The sequence below is a fragment of the Triticum dicoccoides genome, chromosome 2B, assembly GCF_002162155.2.
Source record: "Triticum dicoccoides isolate Atlit2015 ecotype Zavitan chromosome 2B, WEW_v2.0, whole genome shotgun sequence".
In the NCBI taxonomy this organism is placed as follows: Eukaryota; Viridiplantae; Streptophyta; class Magnoliopsida; order Poales; family Poaceae; genus Triticum; species Triticum dicoccoides.
The window spans coordinates 228,122,697-228,134,665 of NC_041383.1; the positions used below are offsets into that span (position 1 = coordinate 228,122,697).

General features: G+C 45.3%; 1 protein-coding gene across 3 annotated transcripts; it reads right to left on the reverse strand.

Moving 5' to 3' along the window:
* Nucleotides 1-980: 980 nt before the first annotated feature.
* LOC119363236 (disease resistance protein PIK6-NP-like) lies at nucleotides 981-11,099 on the reverse strand. Of its 3 annotated transcripts, none has more exons than XR_005173865.1 (4): nucleotides 9,901-11,099; nucleotides 9,116-9,775; nucleotides 5,598-7,715; nucleotides 981-1,214 (listed from the first exon to the last, which is right to left on the reverse strand). XR_005173865.1 is itself a non-coding variant. In XM_037628551.1 (3 exons), exons 1-3 carry the CDS (start codon nucleotides 11,017-11,019, stop codon nucleotides 5,886-5,888), a joined length of 3,609 nt encoding a protein of 1,202 aa, XP_037484448.1. In that variant the 5' UTR covers nucleotides 11,020-11,099; the 3' UTR covers nucleotides 5,461-5,885. The 3 variants fall into 3 exon arrangements, 1 of the variants encoding a protein (XP_037484448.1); XR_005173864.1 differs by lacking the exon at nucleotides 981-1,214 and adding an exon at nucleotides 3,862-4,745; XM_037628551.1 differs by lacking the exon at nucleotides 981-1,214 and having other exon boundaries at nucleotides 5,461-7,715.
* Between the last annotated feature and the right edge of the window lie 870 nt (nucleotides 11,100-11,969).

Genomic DNA, 11,969 nt, shown 5'->3' on the forward strand with positions numbered 1-11,969 from the left:
GACGAAGGTTCCCTTGCGCGCCGCCGGTGACGACGCCGGTTCCCTCTCTCTCCGTCGGCCGCTCCGGCGGCGGGAGGGAGGGTGAACCTCGGGTCTGTTCGCTAGGTGGGTGTGTGGTAGGGTTAGAGTTGAGGGAGACGCTGCCGAGGCCGTTGCGGTGGTGTCGCGTCGGAATAAGTTTCTCCGGGCTCCGTTCGCGGTCAGGCGAGGCTTTTGCCTTCGTCTAGGAGCCAGCGAGGTTGGGGATCCCCGGATCTCGTCGAGGTCGCGGGCTATGGTGGCTGGAGGTCCATCGGCACTGGCCGTTTGGGTCCTCAGATGGGCGATGGATGCAGGGAGACGAAGACCTTTCTTCTTCCTTGTTGGTATGATTTGCTGCTGGTGTTTTTTTTCCTTCCTCTGTGCTGATACTGGTGGGAGATCCTGCTTTGTTCGGGCGGATGGCCCAGCCGCGGTGCTCGACCGGTCGGATGACTCGAGTTCTCTTCCTTTTGGAAGGGACACTTTTCGCGGTACTCAAAGCCAAAGATGGCGACGACTGTTGCAGGTGTGTTGGATTGATGTCCATGCCCTCTCAGCGCTGGTGTCAAGAAAGGAGGAAGCAGTGTGGCGACAATTGTACAGTGGTCAAAGATGATGACCTGTTTGCGACTGGTTGCAGATCCTTCTGCTGCAGGGGTCTTCTCTCAAGATTCAGGGATTATGACACATGGCTCCGAAGATCTTCTTGTGTTATGGTTGTCTTAGGGTACTCTAGATTTTCATGGTCCTTTGTGTTTGCGTCTCAGTGTGCTTGTAAGGGTCAAATACTTTGTACTGATTCGTGATATGAATGAAAAAATTCTCAAAAAAAAATAACAACAACAGGAGTAAACCAAAAAAAAAAGAAAACAACACAGATCTCAAAGCGCTTCCAACGAACAGAAAATCGACTGACCATAACATGAAAAGTCAGCTGACTGAAAAGTAGCTAAAGTGAATCGCAACACCTCCTCCTCACACCTGGCCAACAGCTTGTTTGCAAGATTTTGGGCCACAAATTTTGCGTGAAAACTCACAGGGAAAATAAGAGTGAAAAAAACACTCGCATGTTGGCTGTTGCTAGGTTCAATCCAAAACCCGTTACAGCACTGAAAAAAGAGCTTGTTAGAGCCCAGCAAAATATGGGCCTCTGTGCTACACTCACCACTTCGTCCGACGGGGACACAGGCGGCCTGCACAGGGAATACTGATGAGGGTTTTTGCTCCCAAAAAAAATGATGAGGGTTTCTGTGGAATTTATTTTGTTCAATAATAGACCAATTGTTTGCTGCTGTCTTCAGTCCAACAACCATTTGTTCTCACTCACACAAAATTCCCATTCAGATGCTAGCTATTAGCAATGATTCAGTGACTAAATTCTACTATAATTTTGTGCAGGTTTTACTGCAATGATCTATGATCAAAATAAATTGACAATCTTGCCACTTGCCAGAGCATTGTGATGGTACATAAAGGTTTGAAATGTCAGAAAAATGTGCCTAACTCGGTAATCACATTAATATATCGCGGAAGAAAAGCATATGAAAATACAACCAAATTTGCTAATGGAAACTGTTCGTATTTCTAAGTGAAATTACAATTTTCCTTTCAGGAAGATAAATATATCTTCTTGTCTTGGAAACTATTTTTTGCAAAAAAGTGGAACCTGATTGGATCTTGTTTACCAAGAACTAACAAAAGAAATAAGAAGTTATCCCTTCAAAATGTCAAAGATGGTTCGGAAGAACCTTGCAAAGATTGGTCAAACTGGATCAGACTACCAACAGCAAAACACTCCTCCAACCAGATAGCTAGTAGCACTATGAAGGATAAGGATGTATCACTCCAGTATTGGCACCCATCAAAGATCAATCCATCTACTCCCAAAGTTGTACTAAAGTTGAGACATGTTTTGGTATGGAGGGAGTATTTCATAAAGAAAATCAAACATGCTGACGAGCTGTAATGAAGGGAACACTATGAAATGATGTAATCGATCTAGTTGATACAACTTACCACTATGAGTACATTAGATGCCTGCCAAAATTTGGCACCACGGCAGGAAAAAATCATACATTCACAAAGAAAATGGGAATTCAGTTGTTGGTTTCTATGATGCCTACATGGATCAGAGGTTTAGAACATCGCCTATGACCTAATTAAAAATAAATAAGCAAAGCAATCTACATAATCAAACCAAGATCAGCTCTCTACCAACTCTCAGAGAATGAGACCGAACTAAACTCCCTCTTCTGATGGCAATCTCAAAACCTACAAAACAAAATTGAAACCTCACAGAACAAACCACATAATCTGGTAGGAACCGGATCCCTACCAAGGCATGGTCTCAGGTTGTAGGGGTGGAAGGAGGGATGGCGTGGAGGAAGGCGTGGTCGCCGGCGCTGGGGCGCCGTCGTTGTGTGCACGCGAGAGAGAGAGAGCGCAGGGGCGGCGGCTAGGGTTAGGTCTCCCGGCTCCCTAAGGAAGCCAAGCAAATATGATTGCTTCTTGCTTAATCCCAAAACAGGTCATTACACGAGTTTATATTTTTTTTAGAAAAGGAGGATGACCCCCGGCCTCTGCATCTGGGCGATGCATACAACCACTTTATTAATTATTCTCACAAGACCTTACAAAGTAATACAATAGTAAGACTAAAGCCGCCGTCTAAGCAACAAACTGTCGCTACACCTATCCAGTTGATGAAGGGGCGCAGATAGCCTGGGCCTAATACCAAACAGACATCGCAGCCAAACCTAACATCTAAGACCTGAGGTCCCATCCAGGACGCCTGCCGGGCATGGATCTCATCGGTCCAGCTTGCTTTCATAGGCCGCCGCCGCCAACTGCCACTGCTCCATCTTCAGAACTGTACTAATACATCAACCTTGCTCGGTCCAGCTATCGTCGACGCCACCATGGCGCCCAACGGCACCTCCTCCCTGCGCGCAAACAGCTGAGCACGTCGCGGTCGCCACTGATACACCTCAGCACCATGCTGCCAAGTACCACCAGCCGACACAGCTTGAAGTCTTTGAAAGATCTGTCGTGCGTAGCACCTGCCGACCAGGCATGACAAAGCATAGCACCTGTCAGTCAGGCATGACTTGACATCTCCACCGAAGCTTCGCGCAAGACGAAGCTGCTCCACCTCCTGCCTCTGATTTCCAGCTCTGCTCCACAAACGATGCTCCCAAGAGAGAAACGACACCGTAGTGCCGCCATCGTTCGATCTGGAACACCAGGTCCTGGGGTTTCCCCAGAGCAGCACGAGTGGGTCGACAGTAGTTACACGACGATGCCTAGTAATGGCGTAGAACGCCGCCATCGCCTGCCGTCGGCTCGGTTTTCACCGGCAACCATGTCTCCCCAACTCGCAGCCGGGACTAGATGATGGATTTCGAGATCGAATCACCAAGCCTCTGGCCGGCCACCTCCGACGAAGAAGATGACCACCACCACTAGCTACACCGGCCAGAACAGATCTGCCATGTGCCGCCAAGCAGTCCACCAGGCCCTCGACGCCGTCGCCGATCTAAAGCCAGATGACATGCCGACGAAGACCGCATCGCACCGCCGCCCGATCCAGGCCAGCCGCCGCAGCCGCCGCCCGTGGCCCGAGGCAGGGCCGACCGCCGCCGCCGTCGAAGTCATCGCCGCCGCTTCTAGATCGGCCACACCTCCACGCATGTTGGGGCCCCGCCACCCCTGAGACGCGGGAGGGAGGAAGAGCCCCCGCCACCGCCGTCGGCCTCCGGGCACAAGCCGGCGGCGTCCTCCGGCGGCGGCGGGAGGAAGGAGGATCAGGTGGCCTCTCGAGTGGCGGCTGGGAAGGCCTCCGGAGTCGCCTGGAGGAGCGACCCGGGAGGCAGATGCGATCGATAAACTAGGAAACGGCTAAGCCCCTAATAACGATAAGATAAACTGGGCCACAACTAACTGGGCTAAGCCCGTAATATGCCGGTCATAACATAATCAAACCAAGATGAACATTCATGGCCCATACCCCTCACCGGCACCCATGGCCGCAGGAGCACTGTCATGGTCCTCACCACGACACCACCGCCAGCCATCATCAAGCCGAGTAAGTTGCACAATCACTGGATGCTTCATTGAGTAATTTAAGAAGTTCTTCAAAGCTACAACTATCGATGGTGTTACTACAGTTGCTTCCATTTTCGAAAAGTTGCCTTGCTATTCAACCATGGTCAATCTGGGAGGACAAAAGGGAATTTAAGCAAGAGTATACTCATTATTTACACTCTTGACTGTAGGATTGGACTATTCTTGTTTCCAAGATCATCATCTTAAGTAGACTTCAAACACTAGCCTGCTTTGGATCGGTGAAACCTATTTTTCTAAGTGATCTGTCTTGTGATGAGCTGTACCTTTTCAAGACACTGGCATTTGGGAGTGTAGACCCCCAGAACATCCACGGCTAGTACAATTAGCAGATGACTTTGCCAAGGTGTTACACAATGTGCCAGGTACACTTGTTGCAACAAATATACTCGCGGATGTGTTGAGAATGAACCTTAATGTCCAGTTTTGGTTTTGGCGTTGGATATTGGACAAGGTGCTAAGATACGTTAAAAGAAACCTCTCCGCATGTGGTGTGCACTCAAGCATGCCTATAGACCAAGACCATCCAGTCGATATAATGGACTATGCTTTGATCCACTTAGCATGATACCTTGTACTCCCTCCGTCCGGGAATACTTGTCCTAAAAATGGATAAAATGGATGTATCTATAATTAAAATAAGTCTGGATACAACCATTTCTAAGACAAATATTTTCAGACGGAGGGAGTACAACTAATGTCTCAATCAAGAAGGAATTGCCAAGTCTAACACTTGCTGAACTTACAAGAGGTCCTAGTGTTACGCCAAAACAAGACTCCATTCTAATTGCATGGGAATCACAAATACCTCCTCATTTTGTTACAAGCGTGCTCAGGGTAGTACACATGAAGGTAGTGCCTTCCCAGGGAGGAAGCGAAGAAGAGTGCCAATCTAATTTTGTTTGACAACTCCTACAATGTACTCCCTCCATTTCTAAATACAAGTCTTTTTACAGATTTCAATACGGACTACATACGGATGTATATAGACATATTTTAGAGTGTAGATTCACTCATTTTGCTCCGTATGTACGTAGTCCATATTGAAATTCTCTAAAAAAGACTTATATTTAGGAACAGAGGGAGTAAAATGTAACTCTTCTTGTATTTATTTTTTGTGGCTGTCAAATGGATGTGGTCATGTGGCCATGGAAAAACTGTTTTAAGGAGTGATTGTATACCATTCAACTAAACGTACTGGAGATCTCTAATAAAATTGTACGTATGTTCTATCAGAACCAACTACGCACTGTACTTTCTTGACAACCAACATCATCATCTCACACCATTGTACGAATCATGATCCACACATGAAGGTGAGAAAACTTAACTGAAATAAGAAAATAACACTGTATTTGTTTAAGTGTTTCCTATTAAAGGACTCTGAAACTTCTGAACATTCAGAACGCGCTTTAAATTTAAAGCTGGCCAAAATAGGAGAAAAGCATCATTACCTTCACGGCCTTCACTCCAGAGTCATGGATGGTTCAGGGGCGACCAAATGGCTAATGTATCCCTACTCGTCATTTACCATTTCCTTGTTGTCTCTAGTTAGCTGTTTAAGACACCCGCTAATCTTAGGATAACTAATTGCCAAGTGCCTAATGTGACTGCTGTGGAAGTATATGGCCCCAGGTTTGATGTTTGAAATCAGAGCAACTAAGATGCAGTGCTACAAGAGTAAACCAGCAACAAGATTAATGACCACCTTGACCTCCCAAACTATCAGGACGAAGAGGCTCTCATAGTTCCTCAAACTTCACAACAGGTTTCTTTTGCTTTGGGTGGTTCTCGAGCACGGCGATGAGATCAGCCTTGAGTGCTTCATCACTGGAACCCTTGAGCAAGACTTCCTTGAGTTCAGGTAAATGCTTCAGGCCTAACAACGATGAGCCACTAGAGCAGTTGACCTTCAGCTGCTCAAGTTTCTTCATTGTTTTTTCTCCAAAACTAACTTCTAAGCTGGAGTTGCAAGCAATCTCGAAGATCTTCATTTTCTTGAAAGAGTCTTCCTCTAGGTCATTAGTAATGACAGACAAGTCGAGCTGATTATCTTGAAGGTGATCGACACGAAGACGTAGAATACATAATCCTGGTAGCTCGCTTAGGAACTTGATGACACCCCTAGTTGGTTTCCTTCTTCCTTCTGGCGTCGCACCTTCTGAGTGCGGGGAGACATTATCTTCCATCAACTTGGCTATTTCCAAATCCATCTTTGCAAGCATAGTGAGCTGCCCACTCCAGTTTGGCAACTGGTCTCCAAGCCCATGCATTTTAAGGCTCCTCAAGCCCTCCAAAGGCAGCGGTATACCATTCAAACAACCTTGATTGTTGTCCTCGAGCCGCACCGACAGTGATTCCAGATGGACAAGAACTGAGATTGCCCGGAAAAACTCATTGCTGTTATTCTTGTTAATGCCAGACACTCCGAGTTTGTGCAAATGGGTGAGCTTCTTGAGATCTTCTAGGACGGCCTTTGTCCCTGAAGCACTGACATTGACAACACCAAGTGTGTGCAATGCAGTCAGTTTCCCAATCCCTGGAGGCATCACAACACCAACCAGGTGATGACCACCACAGCAATTGGACAGCTGGGGCACTAAATGATGTGGTGTTGGTGCTTCATTTGCTGGAGCAGTGGTTCCCGCACGGATGTACTGCAGCTTCTCTAACTTGGTGATGTTCACCGGCAGGGTGACTATGGAGGTGTGTCTAACATCAAGAGTCTGAAGCTGCCTCAGACCTCCTATTGAACTCGGCAGATGGCAGATTTCATGGCATCCTCGCAGTGAGAGGAACTTGAGGCGACACATCAACTTCACAATCTTCTTGAGGTCGCTATACTCTAATTCTGATGCACCCTCTAGATCAAGCACCCGAAGAAGCCTCATACTTTCAGAAACGAAGAATGATTTCCAGTTTCCAAACACCATGAGTGACCGGAGGCGTGAAAAGTCAATGCTCTCGTACACAATTCTATCTCTGACCCAGCTCTCTAATATCACAAGGTGACGCCCTGTGTGTTGGGTGGTTAAGGCACAACTGCCCCTAAGTTCAAACACAAGGTTCTCTTCCATTTGGCGCGAGACAATATACTCACGAAAGAAGCCATTGACTTGGCAGAAGACCATCCTTGTGCCGCCCAAACCCAACGCAGATGCCTGCTGGATTATGCTCAGATTAATGAGGTCACAGAATTGTTTCTCCCCAGTCATCTCTGCAGATTCTTCATGGCTGTCCCTGGAGTAACCCTCAGCAATCCACCGCCTTACTAGTCGCCTCCGCCGAATGAGCTGGTTTCGAGGGAAAATTGGTAGATACAGGATACATGGCTTGAGAGAATCTGGGCATTTGCGGAAGTATGAATTCATCCAACCAAACAGACCCTTTAGACTGTCAAACTCTCCGTTGTTCTCGAGCTCTAGCATAAACTTATTTTTGGTAGAAAGTGTATGTTTCCATCGATCTGTATTTTTGGCGAATGAGCTGGCTATCTCCACTATAACTTTCGGAAGTCCACCACATAGTGACGTAAGTTCTTGTAGCTCTGCGACTTCACTCTTCTTGGATACCTGTTATTCAAACAAATTTATATTCACATCAGTCAGAGTGCCAAAGTAAAATACACTGAACTTTCATATTGATTGCTAGATATAATGCATTGTATATCTTAGTTTTGAATGCTATGATGCCATGAAGTAAAAAAGACAAAGGAGAGTAATTTCACTATTTAGGTAGCACAAGCAACCTACTGTAACCAAACTAGAAAAAAGAAATACATCAACTTATCTACAAGAAAGTTTAGAGACACCGAGGATATCAGATGTGACCCCATGTGTTACATGGGCTTCGCTGAAACAAACACATGGTGGCAGATCTGAGGAGCGGTGAGAAAATAATAGAAAAATGGGGATCATAGAAATGGAAGATATCGAGCATTTCACCAAATATTGTATCCAAAATCAATTGTTTACGGGAACAGTAACAACATTTACTACATCATTAATATGCTAAATGTTACCCCACGTGTTGCTGCGGGAATCAGTTGCATTATATTTCAATGAGATTTTGTAGTATGGAACATTAATACTTGTATTAACAATATACAAATGAAAACTGAAAATACATATTATCTATTGTATTTTATTATAGTATAGTTGAAAAATATTTTATTAAATATAACTAGTATAATATAATGGAAAACTTTTTCCATGCTTGTTGAGGTGGGCCTTTGATGAGGTGGGTGGGATGTGTGCATGTTGAAAGAAATATGTACAAAGAGTTCAAATTAGTCTAATTAAAAGAAATTACAGGGTTTGTGACCAGATAGAAAAAGAAAGTGTTGTACACTTTTTCCTTGAAAATCAATGACATATGGGAAAATAAAATAGAGAATGGTACTGTGAATCTTGGCACACACTACTTTCAAGAACTATGCAGGATTTATATATTATGATTGTTTCACAAGTGCAGATATAAATTACATATGAATTATATGGCATGTTATATGTATCTGGAACGTCAACATGATCCATTGTTCTTAAAAAAATACATTTTTTCGATTGTGCTATGCCCCCTTAGCTTGGGACCGCAACAACATCGACGCCACATGGATAGCACATTCCAGTGAATTCAGGGATTCATTAAAATCACAAGAGAGCTTTAAGGTTTCTAATATGTCAGATACCTAACATGACAGAAATTTAGTATTCAAAGTAGATCTATAGTTTACCATTTTGTACTTATAAAAGGAGTGCATTCCACATTAGTACAATACGAATACTATGACACAAATCAACAACTATGAAAAATGAAAACAATGTAGCACAAGTAGTGTACTCAACAAAATAATAGCACTGCGTAATAAAATACGAGGAGAGGAGTCAAGTAACTTCATACAAACATGCATACAAGGAACTGGACAGAAGGAAGTAAAATGAATAGAATTAAGTTTATTTTATGAAAAATGCACCTTCTTGAAGAGTTCAAAGGCTGTGTCAGCTTCCAAACCTTTGACATTAAACACGAGCTCTCCCTTAACTCCACGGCAATGAGAGGCCATTTCTTGTTCAATTGTAACGGCGATGATAACATTCTGACGATTAGACCCTGATACCAAGTTAGCTTTTATGAGATCCCATTCTTCTGTGGACTGCAGTCCATCAATAACAACCAGGCATCTATGCTTTTTCAGAATCTCACGACACTCGACAATGGGATTTCTGCTTCCCATCGTACACAAGTCCTCAGTCTCACCGGCTTGAAGATACTCAGAACCAAGACTGGAAAGTAAGATTCGAGAGAAGTTCCATAAATTGAAAGGATGTGATACATCCACCCAACCATACTTCTGGAATAGGGTGCCTATACAAATTCTGTCGCAGAACATGTTCTTGACGAGAGCTGATTTTCCAACGCCAGCTATTCCCCACACGGACATAACTTGGTAGCTCTTGTACCGTGCATTAATTATCTTTAGAGCAAGATCCTTCATTTCCGACTCGCGTCCAACAAGAGGATGCCTGTTCATCCACTTCTTGGCTGCTTCCTCCTTACAGTTGCCGGCTGATACATTCTTGCTGGCGGGTGCATTATGGATTTCCCTGCCTTGATCCACATCATATGGAGATCCCTAAACATATGTAGTTATATATATTACTGTAGTTAATAAAAAAAATGAGGACTTCACTAAATGTGTAATTAGTCTATTAACCAGTAGAAACAAAAACTGATGAGGTTCTGGCTAGGCTTAATTACCTTTCTAAAGAAGGCGTAAACAGAGTGCTCTGCTGATATCTGGTTGAGATGCAGCACTTGGTATGGATGTCCAACGGACAAGCTTGCTACCTCGAACTGGTGGGTGGGCAAGATGATGCAGCTGCCATTCTTCATGTTTGGAAAGAACCTCCTCATAGCATCCCAGTCTGCCATGGAGGACACGCCCTCCAGCACAACGAGGTACCTGTTGTTCATGACAAGCTGCTCGAAATCCTTGAGAGGTTCTCCTCCCGCGGCCTCCATCTTCATCAGGACTCGTACGCCACCTACGGAGGTCGCGTGTTCCTCGCCGGGAGAGGAGGGGGCTGCGTAGAACTGAGCCGTCAAAGACCGGACGAACTGGTGGGGATCGAAGGGATGCATCAGCTTCACCCATGCGCGACATACGAAGTTTTGGCAGGTCCCTTTATCAACGTAGGCGTTCCAGGCGATGGATGCCATCCCGAGATCTTCCCCGCCTCCGGTGCCGGTGCCCCAGATGGAGATGACTCCGAGGTCATGGTCTTTCTTGGGGAGCAGCTGGGTGAGATCCCCTTTTTGGGTGGTTCTAAACGCCGCCTCGAAGAGCCTGTTGAACGCCGTCGCGCCACCGACGGCATCGCGGGAGGAAGCCGGGTCGTGCTTGTCGTCGTCGGCGGCGGCGGGCTTGGAGCCGGAGTCGCTGATGAGGCTGTAGCGCGTGTTCCTGCTGCTCACGTCCTCCACCCTGGCCTTGAGCCGGTCCAGCTCGTCGACCGCCTCGTCGAGCGGCAGCGGGGCGAGATCCAGGCAGGGCGCGAGGAGCCAGCTCACGGGGTTGAGAAGGCGGAGCCACCAGCTGTTGTTCTTGTCGAGGTGGACGACGAACTCGATGCAGTCCTCCACGTCGTAGGCCAGGTCGCGGATCTGCCGCACCCAGGTCCGCACCACCGGATTCTCCAGGCGGTCACTGTCGGCGTTGTTGAGGAAGGCCTGCATCATCTGGAACTCGCCGGTGATGAACACCAGGTTGCGCTGCGCGCTCTGCCGCAGCTTCGACTCCTCCTCGATCGCCGCCTGGGCCTTGGTCAGCGCCCCATCCACCACCGACTTGGCCATGCCCACCACAAGGTCCGCCATGGCTCCGCCGCTACCTACCAAGCTTACAGTCTATGCTTATGTTCAAGACCCACATACTACTACACTCCTCACGCCGTTTTCAATTATTGAATTGAATGGGACAGACAACAAGGGACGCGAACGAGGAGCACACGGCGACGCGCTCCTCTAAAATCAAACCCACTCATGGTTCCTCTGGGGATATTTCGTTTAACAGTTTATCTAATTCATATCTAGATGTTTTTTAAGGATGTCACATCTAAACTTCAACAAATATATAATGCAGCAACAAAAAACAAAAAAACTAAAAAAAAGATACCACAAACAAAGTGAAAATCAATTTAGATGTGACATAAATATGTCACATCTAGATGTGTCCTATACAGACCCATAGTAAAAAGCTGTCATACTTATTTAATTCAAGATAATGTCTCTCATAAAACTTATTTCAACGAAGTATTAAATCACAAAGACTTTGTCTCTCATAAAACTTATTTCAGTGAAATATTGAATCACAAAGACTTTGGGTACACGCCTATTTAATAACAATAACAAGGATGAAGCACTGTAAAAAGGATAGCAATTTCGTTTGTGTGTGTGAAAACATACATTAGTTTTGGTTGTGCGATTAATTGCACCACCTAGATTGGAAGTTTATCACAAAAAAGAATTGCACCTTTCTCGGAATTTTTATTATTAAATTCTCAGATTTTTTTAGAAAAGAATAATTCCTGACATTTTCAGCAAAAGCCTGAGATTATTATGAAAATGTTTATAGAACTATTACCACGACGTTCTCAGTTTTTCACTTAAGATAAAAAACATGAAATGTGTTGAAAAATCTCTCGAATTTATTTACATAATTTCCTAGAAATCAGTATTTGGATTTGTGCCTATATAATGGTTCTGCGTTCTATACCGCATTAGTGCGTCCGTTTTTTACGATAAGGGCAAATACAACGCAAACGCTA

Bases quoted from the DNA above. Each gene is read 5' to 3' on its own strand.
- LOC119363236 (XM_037628551.1), bottom strand. From the start codon at position 11,019: ATGGCGGACCTTGTGGTGGGCATGGCCAAGTCGGTGGTGGATGGGGCG. The intron at 9,776-9,900 runs GTAATTAAGCCT...ACATATGTTTAG, and splicing joins TTTACGCCTTCTTTAGAAAG to GGATCTCCATATGATGTGGA. The intron at 7,716-9,115 runs GTGCATTTTTCA...TTTGAATAACAG, and splicing joins CCTTTGAACTCTTCAAGAAG to GTATCCAAGAAGAGTGAAGT.